The sequence below is a fragment of the Somniosus microcephalus genome, chromosome 5 (assembly GCF_052327205.1).
Source record: "Somniosus microcephalus isolate GS21.2 chromosome 5, FLI_Smic_1.0, whole genome shotgun sequence".
Classification (NCBI taxonomy): Eukaryota; Metazoa; Chordata; class Chondrichthyes; order Squaliformes; family Somniosidae; genus Somniosus; species Somniosus microcephalus.
The window spans coordinates 34,416,210-34,438,254 of NC_140991.1; the positions used below are offsets into that span (position 1 = coordinate 34,416,210).

Consider the following 22,045-nt stretch of genomic DNA (forward strand, 5'->3'; position numbering starts at 1 on the left):
ACCTGCATACTAACTTTTTGAGTTTCATGCACCAGGACCCCAGATCCCTTTGTACTACAGTACTTTCCAGTTTCTTGCCATTAAGATAATAACTTGCTCTATGATTTTTCCTGCCAAAGTGCATAACCTCACACTTTCCAGTATTGTATTCCATCTGCCAAATCTCTGCCCACTTACTTAGCCTGTCTATCTCCCTTTGCAGGTTTTTTATGTCCTCCTCACTCACTACTTTCCCTCCCATCTTTGTATCATCTGCAAACTTTGACATGTTACACTCGGTCCCCTCCTCCAAATCGTTAATATAGATTGTAAAGAGTTGGGGACCCAGCACTGACCCCTGCGGAACACCACTAGTTACTGATTGCCAGTCTGAGAACGAACCATTTATCCCAACTCTCTGCTTTCTGTTAGAGAGCCAATCCTCCACCCACGCCAGAATATTACCCCCAAGCCCGTGATTTTTTATCTTGAGCAATAATCTTTTGTGTGGCACCTTGTCAAATGCCTTTTGGAAGTCTAAATGCACTACATCCACTGGTTCCCCTTTATCCACCCTGTATGTTACTTCCTCAAAGAACTCAAGCAAATTTGTCAAACATGACTTCCCCTTCATGAAACCATGCTGAGTTTGTCCAATTAAATTATGTTTATCCAAATGTCCCGTTACTGTCTCCTTAATAATGGACTCTAACATTTTACCAACCACAGATGTTAGGCTAACAGGTCTATAGTTTCCAGCCTTCTGCCTACTACCCTTTTTAAATAAGGGTGTTACATTAGCACTTTTCCAATCTGCCGGGACCTTTGCTGAGTCCAGGGGGTTTTGGAAAATTATTACCAATGCATCCACAATCCCTAACGCCACTTCCCTCAAGACCCTAGGATGTAAGCCATCAGGTCCAGGGGATTCATCCGCCTTGAGTCCCATTATTTTACCAAGTACCACTTCCTTAGTGATTTTAATCGTATTTAGCTCCTCCTCCCCTCGAGCCCCCTGTTTGTCCAGTGTTGGGATATTCTTAGTGTCCTCTACCGTAAAGACTGATACAAAATATTTGTTCAGCATTTTTGCCATCTCCATGTTTCCCACCATTAATTTCCCGGTCTCATCCTCTAAGGGACCAACATTTACTTTAGCCACCCTTTTTCTTTTTATATAACTATAGAAACTTTTGCTATCTGTTTTTATATTTTTTGCTAATTTACTTTCATAATCTATCTTCCCTTTCTTAATCAATCTTTCAGTTATTTTTTGCTGTCTTTTAAAGACTTCCCAATCTTCTATCCTCCCACTAGATTTGGCTACCTTATATGCCCTTGTTTTTAGTCGGATACTATCCTTAATTACTTTACTTAGCCACGGATGGCTATCTTTTCTTTTACACCCTTTTTTCCTCAGTGGAATATATATTTTTTGGAAGTTGTAAAATAACTCCTTAAATGTACACCACTGATCATGTACTGTCTTACCCTTTAATCTATTTTCCCAGTCTACTCTAATCAATTCTGCTCTCATACCTTCATAGTCTCCTTTATTCAAGCTCAGCACGCTTGTTTGAGATCCAACCTTCTCACCCTCTAATTGAATATGGAATTCAACCATGTTATGGTCACTCATTCCAATGGGATCCTTTACTAGGACATTTTTAATTAATCCTGTCTCACTACACAGGACCAAATCTAAGGTTGCTTGCCCCCTGGTCGGTTCAGTTACATACTGCTCAAGAAACCCATCCCTAATACACTCAATGAACTCATCCTCAAGGCTGCTCTGCCGAATTTGATTTGTCCAGTTAATATGATAGTTAAAATCCCCCATAATTATAGCTGTTCCCTTATTACAAGCCTCAACTATTTCCTGATTAATACTCCATCCAACAGAGTTGCAACTGTTCGGAGGCCTATAGACTACGCCCACTAGTGTTTTTTTCCCCTTATTATTCCTTATCTCCACCCAAACTGTTTCACTATCCTGCTCCTTTGACCCAATATCATTTCTCTGTATTACAGTGATTCCTTCTTTTATTAACATAGCCACCCCACCTCCCCTCCCTTCCTGCCTGTCCTTCCTGATTGTTAAATAACCTGGTATGTTTAATTCCCAGGCATTGTCACCCTGCAGCCATGTTTCTGTAATGGCTACAAGATCATACCCATATGTAGGTATTTGTGCCGTTAACTCATTCATTTTGTTACAAATGCTACGTGCATTCAGATAAAGAACTTTCAAATATGTTTTGTGACACTTAGTTCCTGTTTCTTCCCCTTTTACTACTTTACCTTTTACTCCATACCTTCTGTCCCTTCCTGACACGTTCTGTTTTTTTATTCCCCCACTGTTACCTAAGTCTATGACCTTCTCCGTTGTCATTTCTATTATTTGCTCTCTAGAAACCTCCCCCCCACTAATTAGTTTAAAGCCCTCTCTACAGCCCTAGTTATATGATTCGCCAGGACTCTAGTCCCAGCACTGGCCAAGTGGAGTCCGTCTCAACGGAACAGCTCCTTCCTGTCCCAGTACTGGTGTCAGTGTCCCAAGAAGCAAAACCCATTTCTCCCACACCAGTCTTTCAGCCACGCATTTAACTCTTTAATTTTATTTATCCTAGCCAAATTCGCTCGTGGCTCAGGTAATAACCCAGAGATTATTACCCTTGAGGTTCTGTTTTTTAATTTGACCCCTAGCTGCTCATACTCCTTTAACAGAACCACCTTCCTTGTCCTATCTACGTTGTTTGTACCAACATGGACTACGACAACTGGATCCTCCCCCTCCCACTCCCAAGTTTCTTTCCAGCCCAGAAGAGATGTCCTTCACCGGGCAGGCAACACAGCCTTCGGGACTCCCGCTCTTGACTGCAGAGAACCCTACCTATCCCCCTAATGATACTATCCCCTACCACTACAACATTTCTTTTTACTCCCTCCACATGAATGGCCCCCTGTACCACAGTGCTGTGGCCAGGTTGCTCATCCTCCCTGCAGTCCCCACTCCCGCCCTCACAGGGAGTAAGAACCTCGATCCTGCTTGACAAGAGCAAGGGCTGCGGCTCCTTCAACACTTCCTCCTGGATCCCTGTACCTGCCGCACTTGTAGTCACACCATCCTGTCCCTGACCACGGACTACATCTGCATTAATTAATTTCATAGGTGTGACCACCTCCTGAAACATAGAGTCCAGGAACTTCTCCCCCTCCCTGATGTGTCACAGTGTCTGAAGCTCGGTCTCAAGCTCTTTAACATGGAGCTTGAGTTCCTCTAGCAGCAAACACTTATCGCAAATGTAATCACCGTGAGCCTCAATGGGGTCCACCGGCTCTCACATTTCGCAACAGTGACACATCACCTGTTCACCCATATCTATGTAATTAATTAAATTTCTTATTAGTTATGAAGACCCTCTGCCCCGATACAGATAATATTACACCACTATTCAATCGGACTTACCAACTTAAAGGTATAAAAGAGAAGGAAGAAAACCAACCAACCAGCTGATCGCCAACCTCCTCCTTGAATACTGTCTGTGGGGCCTGTTTGGTTGACTCGGCTCGCTGCTCTGCCTCCGCAGTGCTGTCTGAGCCTGGGAGTGGGGAACAAAACAGAGCAAAAAACACACCCTCACCTCCCACTTGCCCGAACTCTCCACTTACCAAACTCTCGCAGCACTCAATGCCACAGCACTCTGTGCAGAGCACTAGTCCCGCCCCTTTTATACCTGGATTCTACTTCTGGTTTAAACTCCCCAGGAGTCTAATATACACTTAAAAAATTAAACTCACTTCAAATAATTAACTTTTTAACACACTAAAATTCACAAAATACACTTAAATGAATTTTCTCCCAGTTACCAAACGCTCGCAGCACTCAATGAACCCTGTCTGCCCTCTTGGGTGGATTTAAGAAATACCATGCCACTATTTTGAAGAAGAGCAGCAGAGTTCTCCCCGGTTTCCTAGCCAATATTTGGTCATTTAACTCATTGCTGTTTGAAGGACCTCGCTGACCACAATTTGACTGTCATACTTTCCTACAATTCACTAGTGACTAAACTTCAAAAGTACTTCATTGGCTGTATAGCATTTTGGAAGGTCCTGAGGTTGTGAAAGGCGCTCTATAAATGCAAGTCTTTCTTTCTTTCCATGATTAGGACATGTGATCTGGCACCATGGTAACTCTCAATTTTGCATAACAAGAATCAGACCTGATGAAAATGCCAGTCTCCCAATTAAAGCAAATTAAGTACTTTCTCATGACCCGAGTGTGCTTGTCCCATGCCATTAACTAATCTAGGCTTTCTGAGAACTATCTGATACCCAAATATCTTATCATTATTATAAAGAAAGACTTGCATTTGTATAGCGCCCTTCACAACTTCGGGACGTCTCAAAGCGTTTTACAGCCAATACTTTTGAAGTGTAGTCCCTGTTGTAATGTGGGAAACGCGGCAGCCAATTTGCGCACAGCAAGCTCCCGCAAACAGCAATGTGATAATGACCACAGCTACTCTGCAATAAAAGTTGCATTCGACACTCCTGGTTTCCCCAGGTTCAGATGTAGTGCAAGATCCAGTCATCAGAAGCAGTTTATCATTAGACATTTGGGCCTGGAATTTCTGCGGGAGTTCTCCCAATCTCCCACCATCACTTCATTGGCAGATACGGTGGAACCCCCAGAGAAATGGCGTAAATGACTAAATAACAACAGCAACAACTTGCATTTATAGATCACCTTTAACATAGCGAGCGTCCCAAGGTGGTTCACAGGAGCAGTTATCAAATAAAATTTGACACTGAGCCACATCAGGAGATATCAGGACAAGTGACAAAAAGCTTGGTCAAAGTCTTAGGTTTTTAGGAGCGACTTAAAGGAGAAGCGACAGGTAGAGCGGCGGCGCAGCTTATGGAGGGAATTGCAGTGCTTAGGGCCCAGGCAGCTGAAGACCCAGCCGCCAATGGCGGAGCAACGAAATCGGGGGATGTGCCAGAAATGGAGCAATGCAGAGATCTCGGGCTGAATGAGGTTACAGAGATAGGGAGGGGCGAGGCCATGGAGAGGCTTTAAATCGAGGCATTTATGCTGCTTCACCATGGTTTCCTCTGATCTTCCACCAAAGTTGCGGTGGGATATTGGGAGAATCCCGCTGAAATTCCACCCCCCCGCCGAAGCTCACTGCAGGCAACTCACCGTGATACAGCTCCTGGCCTGGTATCTCTTTGTATTCGACAGGGATCCCATGCATGGGTGTTTAGAAGCTTGAGTGTTTTATATACCTTGGTCTGAACCCCAAGATTAGATTTCAGCTTTAAAATCTATCCCTGATATATATATCTGTTTATTAAAAAAATTAGTTATAATATAAATTAGATAGATTTCTTTCAGAAAATAACATTTTTGGATAGAGTATGAGTCATTTGAGACATGACATGTGGTAAGTGTAAAGAAAGAAAGAAAGAAGGAAAGAAAGAAAGACTCTCATTTATATAGTGCCTTTCACAACCACTGGACGTCTCAAAGCGCTTTACAGCCAATGAAGTACTTTTTGAAGTGGAGTTGCTGTTGTAATGTGGGAAACGCGGCAGCCAATTTGCGCACAGCAAGGTCCCACAAACAGCACTGTGATAATGACCAGATAATCTGTTTTTCTTATGTTGGTTGAGGGATAAATATTGGCTAGGACACCGGGGAGAACTCCCCCTGCTCTTCTTCGAAATAGTTCCATGGGATCTTTATCGTCCACCTGAGAGATCAGACGGGGACTCGGTTTAATGTCTCATCCGAAAGACGGCACCTCCGACAGTAATGGTATTGGTTGAGAGGAATGCTGGACAGGGCACTTCGTAACTGACATCTCAAGATAATGAACATTATTGAAGGTTTATCTATAAAAATAATCTGCAGTTAATTCTGTGTCCAGCATATATCACTTCTACTTATCAGATTTGGTTCAAAATTGTACAAGATTCTTTCAGCATGGGAACACCACCACCTCCAGGTTCCCCTCCAAGTCACACACCATCCTGACTTGGGTGTATATTGCCGATCCTTCATTGTCGCTGGGTCAAAATCCTGGAACTCCCTCCCTAACAGCACTGTGGGAGTATCTTCACCACACAGACTGCAGCCGTTCAAGGCGGCGGCTCACCAGCACCTTCTCAAGGGCGAAAAATGCCGGCCTTGCCAGCGATGCCCACATCCCGAGAATGAATAACAATAAAATTTACACATAACTGGTTTGAATTCTATTACAGTGGACTGTGCTCGGTCATAAATTATAAAAGATTTATCATTGAGGCTATGAATTGGTGTTGAAAATTAAAATAGTACGGTGATAAATAATGCTTAGAGCCTCCTAAATGTAACAATATGTACCTTAAACAGGTTACTGACTGCATTGAAAGAGTACGCACAGCAACCTAGCGCAAACGCATTAACTAGAGTGCAAAACAACACTCAGAGGAAATTAAGCCCTATGGTGCATTACTTCAGCATTTAATTCTACGTATTTATAACATTCAACAGTTTTAAGGACATAAGACGTTACACAAGGAGAATCGTTAGCCGCTCTTATGCTGAAGCTAGCTTTTTTCTAAAGTTTGGATTCCGGGAGATCGCCATCCAGGCGACAGTTTGCGGCATTCATAGCGCTACACGTAGCTCCCTCATCCCAAAGGCAGGTTCATGAACCTAGGCTTTCATGGGCCTATGAGTTTGTTGCTGAGGTAGGGGACCGGATTTAACAGTGTAAAGCACTGGAAACCAGCTCAGCAGCATTGATCTCGCAGAATCTGAATTAAAACAACGGCAGTGTGACAGTGACTAGATCTCTGTCTCTGTTGTTACTCAGTATTATCTCAGAATCGTACAGCACTGAAGGAGGCCATTCAGCCCACCGTGCCTGTGCTGGCCCTTTGAAAGAGCTATCCGATTTGTTCCACTCCCCTTGCACTTTCCCTATAGCCCCGCAAATTTTTCCTCGTCACGTATATATCCAATTCCCTTTCGAAAGTTGATATTGAATCTGCTTCCACCGCCCTTTCAGGCAGTGCGTTCCAGATCATAACAACTTGCTGTGTAACAATTCCCCTCAATTGATGAATGAATCTGTGTTTTTTGCTTACAGTGGTGACAGTCCTGGTAGCCAGATTGTCACCGAGCAGTTCCAAGTAGACTGGGCAACTGTACTTGTTAGTTCGTTCAACATCATTGTGGTTAAATTCGATGGCCGCGGCAGTGGTTTCCAAGGCACTAAACTCTTGTATGAAATAAAGGGAAACCTGGGGACCGTGGAAGAAAAGGATCAGACAGATGCTTTGAAGTAAGTACCTTTTTGATGATAGCACATCGTAGACCTATCTCCGATGTGTTTTGAGCAAATAACTATTAGCAGAAAAAGTCCTGTTGTGTCGTCCTTTTATGTAACCTCGTCAAATGCTCATTAATTTTGTTATTATCACCTGAGGCGGTTTCAAGTGTGTCCACGAGAACCCAAATGCAAAGAGCTTGAAGCCAGAATGCAAAATACAAATATTAATATTCATAAGACTTGCACTTGGTAATTATCACTTCCAGTTTCAATGCTGTTAATGAAGTTGTTGCCTGTGGGAAGCTATATTCAGGAGGTAAATTGATCTGCTAGTCATAAACACAATTAAAAGCAAGGACTGTGAGTATCTGAAGGTTCAGATAGCAGGATATTTGCTCATCATGCCCTAATACCTATTTGCAGGGCTGTGTTTGTCGAAAGGGGTTGCAAATGTATGTAAATAAGTAACAACAGTAAATAATCTTGCAAAGTCTTCATTGCGGATGCACTGGTCTGGCCTCCAACGCTTAGCTCCGCAATTATCTTATGCAACGGTATTCATATAGGCACACAAGAAATTTTCAAAACCGGAAAAGCCTATGTAGCCCTCCAACTTATTTAAACGAGAAGCGAAAAACTGCAAACGCCGAAAATCGAAAAAAAAACCCAGAAAATGCTGGAAAGACTGAGCAGATCAGTCAGCTTCTGTGGAGAGAACAGGTGGGTTAACATTTCAGGTGTTACCCTGTATGAGAACAATTGTGATGAAGGGTTATACCTAAAACGTTAACTTGCAGGTTCTCCTTAAAACTTGTCACTGGATATCCTGCTATTTCTCTGTTATGGATGCTACTGTATGTACATCACATGTAAGGGCGGGGTCTAGATGTTAGTTACCCCTAGTGGAGTCACATTGGGTCAAAAATCAATTGTGTACCACATTTGCTACTACAGCAACTTGCATTTAAGTCATTAATATATATGGTGAAAAGTTAAGGCCCCAGCACAGATACTTGAGGAACACCACTTGTCACATCCTGCCAAGCAGAGTACATTTCCTTTATCCCTATTCTCTGTCTCCTAGCTCCCAAACGACCCGTGTCACAAGGTTACCTCCAGTTCGTGTGCTCTTATTTTTGTTAATAATTTCTTGTGCGGAACCTTCTCAAATGCCTTCTGGAAATCCATATAGAAAATATCCATAGTCTCTCCCCTGTCCACCATTGATCTCCTCAAAAATTCAACTAGATTAATCAGACATGACCCACTCTTCACAAACCCATGCTGAATCTCTTTGATCAACTGATACTTGTCCAAGTGCTCAGTCACTCTGGGCTGGATTTTGTCATTGGGGGCGGGCTGGGGGCGTGTCAGGTGGTCGTCGTGTCAGGATCCCGCCTCCGATGTGAGGCGGGACAAAAGTGTGATTTTGCCCTAATTGGGCACTTGATTTCCAGCGTGTGGGAACCCCTGGCCCAATGAGTCTTTTCATACTGAAACTCGCCTCCGATGATGTCATCTATGCAGCTGGATTTAAGGCCTGCAAGCAGCCTTGGTTCTTTTTCAGCCTTTCAACTTACTCATCATACTTCTGAGGGATTCCTACTGCTACTATGTCCAGCACCAGACCAAAGTGTGCACCCAGATTCGATGAGGCCTCCCTCCAAGCTCTGGTGGAGGGAGCAAGAGTAAACAGGGAAGTGCTCTTTCCTTCCTCAGGGAGGAAAAAGCCTCTACAACAGACCAAAGCTGTGTGGCTGCAAGTGGCACAGGAGGTGAATGCGATTTCAATGTGCAGCAGAACCTGGCTGCAGTGCCGAAAGAGGTTTCATGACCTTCTTCACACAGGAAAAGTGAGTATTCCATCCCCATGACCCTCAATCTGATCCCCATCGCCTCTCATCACCAGCACTCTGCTTTGTCAACCTCCTCCTCCACATCCCACTTCACCCTTACATCTCCGCATCCTTACCCATTCCCTCTCTCTGTATGTTCACATTCATTTAACTATTTGATGATGCAGCCCTCACAGTCCCTATCACTGTGATGCTATGACAACAACTTACAACACACAGGGAGGGTTCTTGGTCTTGGCACCTCACTCCATCTTTGTGTCCTTCTAAGCATCTATGCTATGGATTCTCTACACTCACTCCTTCATTCTCACTCAAACTCCACTTGTGTCCCTCATTGCAGGAAAAGAGAGCCCACAATAAGAGGGAGAGGGCGAGGACAGGAGGAGGGCCACCCTCAATAGCCCAGCTTACCAGTGCAGAGGAGGCGGCCCTGGAGATTGTGGGAGTGGAGGAGGATGCGCAAGTGGGGGATGGACAGACAGGCGCATCAGTGCAAGCTGGTGACAATAGTTTTTCATCTCTCTCATTGACATTGCATGAGTGACTGATATTGATTCTGATGCTCTAACAGATTGACTTATGATCATCTGCACAATTCAATGTGCATGCAATGTTTGTAGGGGGTGGTGTGTGCGCAGTCAGCTTTGCCCCTGACTGGGTTTTGAGCGGTTCGAATCGCTCCCACACCCCTGGGTTCTAGACACCGGACTTAGGCACAGGCGGCGATACAGTATTGGAGTAGACAACTGGTTTGGTGCAAGAAAACCGTATTTTTATTAAAAGGCACAATAAAATTACAACACTGAAAATTACTGGAATAGTTACAGGCTTACAAGAGTACACTTAATTAGGAATGGGAAACACACGGCACATCGAGGGAAAAATCACAGTAATAATCCCCCTACCCTTGTCCCACCCCCAATGTCTAACTAAATTGTGCTGTGAGGGGCCAGGGATTATGCTCACCAATAAGGGTTTCTGGACAGGTCGAATCCTGTCGATCAAGCCGGTTGCGGTTTTGGGGTTCGCTCTTTGTGTCCTTTGGGGCCTGCCATCGTCACATGGTCCCAGGGCGCGGTGGTGGAGTTGTCTGTGTAAAGTACCCTCTTTTCCTCCATTAGAGATAGGGAGTAAAGTCTTTGTTGGGTACTTTACCTTGTAGAGTGGCAAAAACTTCAGGTTTTGTTCTTCTGGTGGTGATCTGGTCGTCAAAGTTTTGTTGCGGTTGGGGTTCGGTTGGCGGTCTTCGGTATTAGCTCGGTCGCGGTGGCCTGGATCACTACCTGTGCAGTGGTAATGATCCGAAGGTATGGTTTACCCGGAGGGCTGCGAGGTGCTTGTTGCTGATCCAGGAGGGGACTAAACCCTGTTTTAAATCCTCCAGGTTACTGCGGCCCTTGCCTAGCAACCATGCCCCGTACAGTACGCACACCTCGTTCTGTGCAGCCTGATCTGAAGCATTCCTGTCCTCTCTTATAAGGGCATTTACAGTTTTTGCGTGCTTCTCCAGCTCAGCAATGATCTCTTTTAAATGGACCATCATAGCCTGGTCCTCGTGTAACTCTGAGCCTACTACGGTATTTTCATCCATTAAGATTTTTCGCAATTGTGTTTTTAAACCGTTTATCTGTGTCTGCAATTCTGTGTCATCAAGGCTGTTTATGACAGAGGATCCCTGTTATATGCAGTGAAAACATTATTCCCGGTTCCCCTTCTTTGTCTCCCTGTATTGCTAAATTATTCAGTGTGTGTAGTGTAGAGTTCTGTCTTGTCTACATTGGCAAAATCGAACTCGTAGAATTTCCTAAACATTTCCTTTAACAGGGCCTGGTATAGCTGTTCTGTCTCTTTGGGGCACCACTCAGGTAAGTGTACCTCGGTAAGGTTTAGAATCACGGAAGCTACTGAGTAGTGTACCCCCTGGTATAGCACCTTTTCCATCGGCACTAGTACCAGCCCATTCCCTGGTCCCTTGGTGGTGGCAGGGCACCCCTCTCTGTGTGTCCTTGCTGCCTGAGTCGTGGGCAGGGGTTTTCAGGGGCGGGTCACAAGTTCAGTGGCATTTACTGGGATCGGGGAATGTGGGACCGCGCACGCATGCAGGCTGGAATCCCACTCCACCCACTCCCCGGCATCTTGCCATTGCCAGCGGAAAATGATGGGTATGTCTGTGGGGCAGACCATCTCTGACCCCCACATACAGACATAAATCCCCTGATCTGGTTCCCACCACTTGTCGCAGAACACACTCAATCCCCCGTGAGTCCCTGTAATCGTCCGATGGGTATTGTTCCCCAATCGTTCCCAATCGACTGCGGGGTTCCCTATATCCTTGCTCAGCTTTCTGAGCCACCACCACCTATCCAAAGGAATCTGTCCCTTGCATGTCAAACATACACGTTTTCCCACGGTGACACTGACCCATGTAGCAACGATCTGTACCCTGGGGCACAGGAGGGAGGCCTCCCCGTACGTGAACCTGGTCTGGCTGGAGTACTGGGTCAAATTGGACCCCAGCCACCCTGGCCACCTTCCCTCGTGGAAGTAGATAGCGAGCTCCTCCACACCCCGTTCGCCACCCCCTGCGGAAACGATTGGCGCTCTCTCTCCTGAACACCCAAAGATGTGGGAGTTCGCCACGTCTCCTCGGTCACTGATGCTCACCCCTAGCAGGGCGAACAGGAGCAGAACCTTCCTCATCTCAAAATCCCTTCTGTAAAGAGACACGAGCATATAGCCAGATCCCAAGAAGATTCTCTGGCTTGGGTAAAACATAGTTGATGGGCCTTCAATAACCACAAAACTAGAAGTTATAGACTTAAACAAGTTGGCTTTTAATCACTAAGATCAGAGCTAACATCTCAACACGCTGACTGGTTCACAGGAATGAGTCATACAGATCCTGGGATCTTTATGTAAGAGAAGTCAGGGGCGGAGCCAAGAGCCAAGACTTGGAACCTCCCAGGTTAGTCGGGAAAGAGGAAGTGAAACTATACACAGTGGGGGAGGGTAATATACATGAGTGCAAAACGAATACAGGATCAAGACAAACAGATTTCATTACATTCACCCCTTCTATAGATTTAGTCCATCGGGATGATGTTTCTTAAAAGTTGGTATAAGTGAGTCTGTCAGGAGGTTTTGCAGTTCTCAGTGATCGGTGCAAAGCCGGTTGGGGTGCCTCTAGGGGAGTGGATTCTGGTTCCTCCGCTGTCCGGGCCTCCGCAGTGTCTTCCAGGTTATCTGCCGTGTCCTCCAGGTTAAAGTTGGGTATTGATACCTCTGGGCGTCCTGTCTCTTTGTAGTGTAGGTCTTCATCGGGTAGTCTCCCATCGTTCTCTCCGCTCCCCGAGGGAGCGAGGTCTTTTATGGAAACAGTGTCCTCTCGCCCGTCAGAGTATTCGATATAGGCGTACTGAGGGTTTGCATGGAGGAGTTGTACCTTTTCCACAAGGGGGTCCGTTTTATGGCCTCTCATGTGCTTCCACAATAGTACTGTCCCCGGAGACGTCAGCCACACGGGTAGAGATATGCCCGAGGTGGATTTCCGGGGGAAAACGAACATCTTTTCGTGAGGGGTAGCGTTAGTAGCAGTACATAACAGAGACCTTATGGAGTGGAGCACGTCTGGGAGGACTTCCTGCCAGCGGGAGGTCGGAAGGCCTTTTGACTTTAAGGCTAACGTGACAGCCTTCCAAACAGTAGCATTCTCCCTTTCCACTTGCCCATTACCCCGGGGGTTGAAGCTAATGGTTCTGCTAGTGGCTATCCCCTTCGAGAGCAAGAACTGGCGCAGCTCGTCACTCATGAATGACGTCCCCCTATCGCTGTGTATGTAGTTCGGCATGCCAAACATGCAGAATAGATTACAGAGACACTTGATGACCGTGGCACTGGTCATGTCTGGGCAGGGAATGGCGAAGGGGAAGCGGGAATATTCATCAATGATATTGAGGAAGCATACGTTACGGTCAGCAGAGGGAAGGGGTCCCTTGAAGTCCAGACTTAGGCGCTCGAATGGCTGTGTGGCTTTGATAAGGTGTGCACGGTCAGGCCTGTAGAAATGAGGCTTGCATTCCGCACAGATGCGGCAGGCTCTGGTCATTGCCCTGACCTCCTCGATGGAGTGGGGCAGATTGCGGGACTTTATAAAATGGTATAGTCGGGTGACCCCTGGGTGACAGAGGTCATTGTGGAGACCCTGTAATTTGTCCGTATGAATGCTGGCACACATTCCCCGCGATAGGGCGTCTGGGGGTTCATTAAGGGCTCCCGGCCTGTACATAATATCATAGTCGAACGTGGATAGTTCGATCCTCCACCTGAGTATTTTGTCATTCTTGATTTTCCCCCTTTGTTTGTTATTAAACATGAAAGCCACCGACCGCTGGTCGGTGAGCAGGGTGAAACGTTTGCCGGCTAGGTAGTGTCTCCAGTGCCGCACTGCCTCCACTATAGCCTGTGCCTCCTTCTCGACAGAAGAGTGCCTGATTTCAGGTCCCTGAAGGGTTCGGGAGAAGAAGGCCACAGGTCTCCCAGCCTGATTGAGGGTCGCAGCTAAGGCAAAGTCTGACGCATCGCTTTTGACTTGAAAGGGAATGCATTCGTCCACTGCACACACTGCAGCCCTTTCAATATCCTGTTTAATACTGGTGAAAGCCTCCCGAGCTTCAGCTGATAGTGGGAAGGACGTCGATTTAATGAGGGGTCGGGCCTTATCAGAGTAATTGGGCACCCATTGGGCATAATATGAAAAAAATCCCAGGCACCTTCTTAAAGCTTTGGGATTGTGTGGCAGGGGCAGTTCCTTTAGGGGGCGTAATCGGTCAGGGTCTGGTCCAATTACCCCCTCTTCCACCACACAGCCGAGGATACAGAGACGGGTTGTGTTGAAGACACATTTGTCTTCATTGTAGGTTAGATTCAGCTTTAGGGCAGTTTTTAAAAATCTCGCAAGATTTAGATCGTGGTCTTGCTGGTTGTGCCCGCAGATAGTGACATTGTTCAGATAGGGGTAGGTAGCTTGTAGTTTATTCTCGTCAACCATGCGGTCCATCTCACGTTGGAAGACCGAGACCCCATTTGTTACTCCGAAGGGCACTCTGAGAAAATGGTAGAGGCGCCCGTTCGCCTCGAAGGCGGTGTATGGGCGGTCCTCCGTTCTAATGGGGAGCTGGTGATACGCGGATTTGAGGTCGATAGTCGAGAAGACTCGGTATTGTGCAATCTGGTTGACCATTTCTGATATGCGGGGTAAAGGGTAGGCGTCCAGCTGGGTATAAGTATTAACAGTCTGGCTGTAGTCAATTACCATCCGTTTCTTTTCGCTATTTTTAACTATGACTACTTGGGCACGCCACGGGCTGGTACTGCATTCAATAGTGCCTTCCCGCAGGAGTCTGTCCACTTCCGCCTTGATAAAGTGTCTGTCTTCCAGACTGTACCGTCTACTTTTGGTCGCTATGGGCCTACAGTTCGGAGCGAGATTAGCGAATAAAGAGGGCGGGCTGATTTTTAAGGTTGATAGGCCACAGACTGTGAGTGGCGGCTGGGACCCGCCATATGCTAGCGTGACACTTTCGTGGTGGCACTGGAAGTCCAGGCCCAAGATTACATTAACACAGAGTTCTGGCATCACGAGGAGTTTAAAATCCTTGTAGTCCGTGCCTTTTACAGTCAGTGTTACCACACAGTAGCCCAAAATGTCCGAAGTGTGGGGCTTAGCAGCCATAGCAATTCTGCTCCGTGTAGGGGTTACCGTTAATGAGTGCCGCCGTACCAGGCTAGGGTGGCTAAAACTCTCGGTACTCCCACAGTCAATTAAACATTTCGTTAAATTCCCGTTTACCTGTATGTCCATCATGGATTTTGTCAACGGGTGTGGCCTGGATTGATCCACCGTGATCGAAGCCACTGTTGGGCCCTGGGCGGCCGTTGAGTCGGGAAAAGATGGCGGATCCCAAGATGGCGGCCCGCACGGCACGCACGAGGCGGTGACGGAGTTGGAAATCAGATTCCCCCTGCAGACTTTGCTAAAATGCCCCTTTTTCTTACATTTGAAGCATGTAGCGTCCTTCGCTGGGCATCGTTGTCTGGGGTGCTTGGCCTGGCCGCAGAAGTAGTATTTCGGGCCTCGAGACATTGCCACTGTAGTAGGACTCCTGGGTGAACTTCTGTGTGGGGACTCCGGCGGTGTAGAGCTGGTCTGAGACCTGGATGGGGAAGATGGCTGATTCCAAGATGGCGGCCCCCTCGGCGCGCACGAGGCGGCGAGGGCCGCATGGCCGGAAGAATAAGAGTCAGAGTTTTTCTGGGCCACGTCCAGCGATCGCGCAGTGGCCACTGCCTTTTTTAAGTCCAGGACCTCCTTCTCCAGCAGTCTCTGCCGGATATAATTCGATTTGAGGCCCGTGATGAAGGAATCGCGGACCAATTCGTCAGAGTACGCGTTGGCCGTCACAGCCTTGCAGTTACAGTCCCGGACCAGGTCCTTTAGGCCCTGTAAGAAATCGTCCATTGATTCCTCTGGTCGCTGCCTGCGTGTAGCCAGCAGATATCTGGCGTACACTTCGTTTACCGGCCTCTGGTATTGGGCCTTCAGGGTAGTGATGGCCTCCGTGTAAGAGGTGGCGTCCCGGATGAACGAATAAATCCGATGACTTACGCGAGTAGTCAGTAGACTCAGTTTATCTACCTCGCTAGCGGATGAGGCCCCCGCGAAGAGTTCGAAGCATTTGAGCCAGTGTCCAAATTGATTTGATGCTTCAGCAGAATGTGGATCCAAGTCCAGACACTCTGGTTTTAGGAGTCAATCCATCCTAGTATTCTTTAGTGATTAAAATTGATGGGCCTTCAATAACCACAAAACTAGAAGTTATAGACTTAAACAAGTTGGCTTTTAATCACTAAGATCAGAGCTAACATCGCAACGCGCCGACTGGTTCACAGGAATGAGTCATACAGATCCTGGGATCTTTATGTAAGAGAAGTCAGGGGCGGAGCCAAGACCTGGAACCTCCCAGGTTAGTCGGGAAAGAGGAAGTGAAACTATACACAGTGGGGGAGGGTAATATACATGAGTGCAAAACGAATACAGGATCAAGACAAACAGATTTCATTACAATAGTCGAGTCTTGCGACCTCGACTCAATACAAACATTCTTTAACAATAATACTTAAACTACCAATCACTTCGTATAAACTTAAACTAACACCCAAACTTAACAATAACTAAAATTACATTACAGAAACTATGCACATCCGCCGCCCGTCTCCGGGCGGCCAGCCTAATCCCTGTTCGGGCTGCAGCACACTACTCCCTTCGGTGTGGCTGCTCGGTCCTGTTCCTTTGGTCCCTCGCAGCCTGTGGCTGCTGGCTGGGGACCTCTGCCCTCAGACCGATCCCTGACTCGAGAGGCTGCCCTTTTAAACTGGGGAGCCGGTGACCACGGTTTCCTTGGCTGTGGCGTTCATGGGGACCTTCTGGGGACTTTGGCGGGTGGAGCTTTTCTGGCTGGTGGTTCTTTAACACGAGCTACTGCCCCTTCCGGTGCGGTCTGTAGGCTTTCCACTACTGCTGGCTGGGGATTTTCATCCTCAGGCTTTACCTCTCCTAAACCTGTGCTAGGGGCAGGTAACTCTTCACAGCCTGGTGCTGCAGGCTGAGGGTCCTCGCCCTCAGGTCCCACCTCATCCAAGCCTGGGTCAGGGGCAGGGTCTTCGCCCTCACATCCCACCTCATCTAAGTCCCAGAGGAGCGGGGAAGTGTCCCAAACGGTGGGTGGGATAGCCCCTCCCCTAAAACAAGCCACTGCACCTGCCTGTGCAGTCTGTGAGTTTGCTCCTGCTGCAGGCTGAGGATTTCTATCCTCAGACCTTGCCCCAACTGGCTATTCTCTTTTCTCGGGCTTAAACAATTTGCATTGATTAACAAAGCTAGCAGCCTGCCAGTAACCCTGTTTTAAAGTTTCGTCCGCTGCCTCGAACGAGCCTTCTATGGACTCCCCATTCTTTCTCCTTACCGGGGCGGCCTTAAAGACGGGATCTTGGGCTTGGACCTGCTTTAGGTCCGCCAAAGCTACCCCGTGTGCCTCCCTTGTCCCGGATTGCGGCTACCGAACCTGTCCGATAGGGGTCCCAAGATTCCCCTTCCCTAGCCCTCTGCTTGGCCACCTCGTTGGTCCTTTGGTTACCCTCCCACGTGGTATGGAGGGAGCCTAAATCTATTTCCTCAGCCTGCTCGTTCCCTGTGAATCCCATTAGGCTAAATGGGACCTTGTTAGACCTGGGTGGATTGGTTGGGTCTTCCGAATGGACCACTGTGCTGGAAGCTCCAGTGTCCACTGAATATCTCCCCTGCACCGTCTCCACCCGCATCTTAACACAGGGCCTGCTCCCCTCGTCGTTTTCAAGGGGACACAGGTCGACAGGCTGCGCTGGTTCTAGTCAGGGCCGTGGGTTGGATGGGGCGGATGGGGTCAGAGCACCGGTAGTGGCTGCTACCCTCCCTGGGCCCGTCAATAGGGTCTTCATCGTATCCAAAAATGACTCAACAGTGGTGGGAGGGATTCCTAAGTCTGTCTTTTGGGCTGGGGCTGAGGAATTCTTTCCCTTGTTATCCTTCCAATGGTTTTTGCACTCCTTCCGCCAGTGACCATCCTTCCCAAGCCTTTGCTGCCGGGCCGGGCACATCGGCCCCGGCTCCAGCCTCTCTTGCGGGGGTTGTTCCACCTCCGCTTCTACCCCTAACTCCACCTCCCTTGCTGCCAAACCTCACTAAAACCTGGCGCTACAGGTGGTGGTCATGGAACCTCCTGTTCCTCAGCTTTGTGCTGGAAGGGTTATTCCCTTCCTGATGCCACTCCTTTCTACCCTGTCCGGGTTTTACTTCATGCACCTTCCCCTTAGTTGGGTGTGCATCGGTTCCCCTACCATTCCTGTAGGCTAGGGTCAATTGTCTGATCACCGTCAGTTCGGTAGTCAGGGGATTCTTAGGGTCAAACCAGACTTCCGCCTTGGCCCTGACCTGTGGCAAGCTGTTTGCCACCAGGCAACGGAGCCAGTGGGCCAGCTGATCCCGGTCCAAGTAAGCCCGGTTAGGTGCCCATGTACAGGCACTCCTACACACCGGCCACAGCCTGTCTGGGAAAGCCTGCGGGGTTTCCCCTGCGAGCTGCACTGTCTTCTCCACTCGGGAGAAAGGACTTCCCTCATTCATCCCCATGGCCTCAAGAACTTCCTCCTCGAGTTCCCCATAATCGCACTGTCCCTTCTTACACTGGTCAGAAAGGGACTGGAGGAGCTTACCCTCCAGGGAGAACAGCAGCATTTTGGCCTGTTCGGCATCATCGCACTCGTTGATGCTGGCTGCCTGTTCCACTTCCCTGAAGTGGACCGAGGGGGCCCCCTTTTCTGTGAGCTTTGGTATGTGGCTTACCATAGCTCTAAGCTGTTGGGTGCCGTAGGGAACTACAAACCGGTTTTGGAGGGGTCCCTCTTCCCCGTCACGAGCGGGTGGGCCAAACCTTTGCTGCCGGGCCGGGCACATCGGCCCCGGCTCCAGCCTCTCTTGCGGGGGTTGTTCCACCTCCGCTTTTAGCCCTAACTCCACCCCCCTTGCTGCCAGACCTCGCTGAAACCTGGCGCTATGGGTGGTGGTCATGGGACCTCCTGTTCCTCAACCAGGTCGTCCCTTGGCACTACCCGTGGTGTCTGAACCGTTCTCCCCAGGTTCCCTGTAAAGTCGACCTGGGCTGCCTTCGGGCTTATGAGGCACACCAAGCCCTTTGCCCTCCTTAGGGCCAGGCTCAGATTCTCTTTCTGTTCCTTGCAGGGGCCATGATCTACATCTTCAAACCCCTGCTCGCTCGCTAACTTATAGGCTGCCTTTATGTCTTTTACTTTCTCCTCCTGCTCTCTTACTTGTCTCGCTAGGCGGGCATTCTTCTCCCGCAACCTCAGCTCATTGCTCTTGGCCTCAGTGACCTGGCACTGTAGATATTCCAGCCTGGCCTTATGCTCCCCATTAACTGTACCCTTTCCTGGTTTAGGGCCTGCAATGCTACCAGCAACTTCTCCCCTGCTAGAGTCCTGTCTTGGACTTCCAGGGCTGACTCCTGTATCTCGGCTGCCTGTGCTTCAACGAGCCTGTCCAGAAGCTGGATCTGTTTCTTGAAGTACATCAGCCAGATTGCCTTTTCTATGGATTTCCTATGATCCTTCCCTTCTGTCCATTTAGCTGCAGCATCTACCGGACGCCCAGCTCTTAACAGATTAGTGATCCACTTCTTAGTGATATTCACTTTACTGAATACATAATTAGAAATCCTCTCTTCCATTACGGTTTGCTCTTCCGAATCAGTGGCTACTGTATCGCACCCCTGTTGCCGGAGTCCTGCCGCGGTCGCCATTTCTGTAGGGGTGACGTGTGCGCAGTCAGCTTTGCCCCTGACTGGGTTTTGAGCGGTTTGAATTGCTCCCACACCCCTGGGTTCTAGACACCGGATTAGGTGCAGGCAGTGATACAGAATTGGAGTAGACAACTGGTTTGGTGCAAGAAAACCATATTTTTATTAAAAGGCACAATAAAATTACAACACTGAAAATTACTGGAATAGTTACAGGCTTACAAGAGTACACTTAATTAGGAATAGGGAACACACAGCACATTGAGGGAAAAATCACAGTAATAATCCCCCTACCCTTGTCCCACCCCCAATATCTGACTAAATTGTGCTGTGAGGGGCCAGGGATTATGCTCACCAATAAGGGTTTCTGGACAGGTCGAATCCTGTCGATCAAGCCGGTTGCGGTTTTGGGGTTCGCTCTTTGTGTCCTTTGGGGCCTGCCGTCGTCACGTGGTCCCAGGGTGCGGTGGTGGAGTCATCTGTGTAAAGTACCCTCTGTTCCTCCATTAGAGATAGGGAGTAAAGTCTTTGTTGGGTACTTTACCTTGTAGAGTGGAAAAAACTTTGGGTTTTGTTCTTCTGGTGATGATCTGGTCATCAAAGTTTTGTTGCGGTTGGGGTTCGGTTGGCGGTCTTCGGTATTAGCTCGGTCGCGGTGGCCTGGATCACTACCTGTGCAGTGGTAATGATCTGAAGATATGGTTTACCCGGCCTTTTGTTACCGCGGTGCTCGTGGTCGTTCTGCTTCTTTGAGTTTCGTGTATCTCTGGGCCTGAGCGTGTGCCACCCAATGCTTCCTTGCGTTTCAAGTGAACCTGGGCCTGAGCGTGTGCCTGCTCGTCCCCCAGCGCTTCTCCACACTGCCCTTCTCTGCTTTTCGTTGGCCCGCCTTTGTCTGCTCCAGCCCGCTTGCTGCACCCGTCTGCCTGCTTGCTGCCCTGGTTACTGCACACGTCTGCCTGCTTGCTGCCCTGGTTACTACACACGTCTGCCTGCTTCGTTAGTCTGCTCGCCTGCTTGCTTTGGTTACCGGTGAGCCTACAGTTATACTCTTTTGGAGGTTGTTATCTGCGTGCCAAATCAGGGTTAGTCCGATTTTTGGCGGGCTCGTTAAAGTGATTATAGTCGTTCACCTTAACTGCTTTTTGGGTGGTTGCCCCGTTTCCTGGGACTAGGGACAGGGTCACTGGCGAAGGCTTGAAAGCTAAGCAGAGCCAGGCCTGGTTAGTACCTGGAGGGGTGACCATCAGGGAAGACCATGTGCAGAAGGTCACGGAAGGAGCCCCGAGGAGGGGCGGTTGGTGAGAAGGTCACGGAAGGAGCCCCGGGAGGGGCGGCTGGTGAGCAGGCCCGGGCGTTGGGCTGAAGATTGTCAGACAGGAGGAATGGTGGAAATGGAATGGCGGCGCGCACAGACGCAGCGGCTTTGCTTCTCCCAGGACGGTGCTATTTACGTTTAATGTTAATGTTATTTGTACTGGACTCATGGGAGCTTGCAAGATCACATTTTGTTGTTCATGTACTTGTGCATTGTACAATGACAATAAAGTTGAATTATTATTATTATTATAAATGATCTTTATTGTCTCGGTGTTTGTTATTCATAAAGTTTAATCGGTGTCTTCCTGGCTTGGTAGCTACTTCGAACTGTTACCGATTATTTATGCAAAGGTTTGATGGGTTCAAGATTAAGTTTTTCCTGAGTTGATTAAGAATGCGTATTCTGCATTGCCTACTTGTCTGGCTTTCAGAAATAACAAGTCTTTCTCAGGCCCAGGCATGTCAGGTTTTTCAAAAGCACTTTTGAATTTGACCTGCCGTTTTTGTAGAGCCCTGCTTTCCAATCTTGCAGGCTTCTGCCACGAGGTCCAGAAGCCATTTTCTTTAGGGTACCCTTATTAATAACTTTGTCCTTCAGGGTCCCTTTATTACTGACTTTGGGGAATGTGGGAATTTTGAGAACCCTACAATGTTTATCACACATGTCTAACTCTTTCCTTTACTCCCTCACAGGACCATCGACAGCCCCCCTCCCCACTGTCCAGGAGGAACAGCCTGAGTGCCCAGACTCCTCAGAGGAAGCTGTAACCAGAATTCAGTGCACCCTACACCAGCGCAGACACTCACACCGCGGTGGGACCTTCGCGAGATAGAGTAGTGTTGTCACCTGATGTATCATAGCTCACAAGTGAGCATCAGCAGATGGTGGAGACAGGGACAGCAGTGGAGAGTCCTCATCGGAGGGCGCAGGACTCTGCCAGCTTGGCTCCGCTGCATGTCGACCCTGTGCCTCCGGGTCCATCCAGAAGGAGAGCGGTGCTGGAACTCCAGGAACAGGTGCAGGACTCGCTGGCAGGTTTTGTCTCCAGGGTCACTGAGTGTGGAGTGAATGGAGAAGTCCATCGCTAACATGAGCAGGGCCTTTCTGGAGGCGTTGGCGCATGAACGCGTCACTACAGAAAGGATGGCAACCTCAGTG

At 48.3% G+C, this 22,045-nt stretch overlaps 1 protein-coding gene across 1 annotated transcript in view; it reads left to right on the forward strand.

Annotated features, from left to right (window-relative positions):
• dpp6a (dipeptidyl-peptidase 6a) overlaps positions 1-22,045 on the forward strand; it is a 690,808-nt gene that overhangs the window by 635,410 nt on the left and 33,353 nt on the right. The window contains exon 19 of the mRNA XM_085987517.1: positions 7,122-7,316. Coding sequence (XP_085843643.1) covers positions 7,122-7,316 — 195 coding nt within the window. The remainder of the gene's footprint in view (positions 1-7,121; positions 7,317-22,045) is intronic.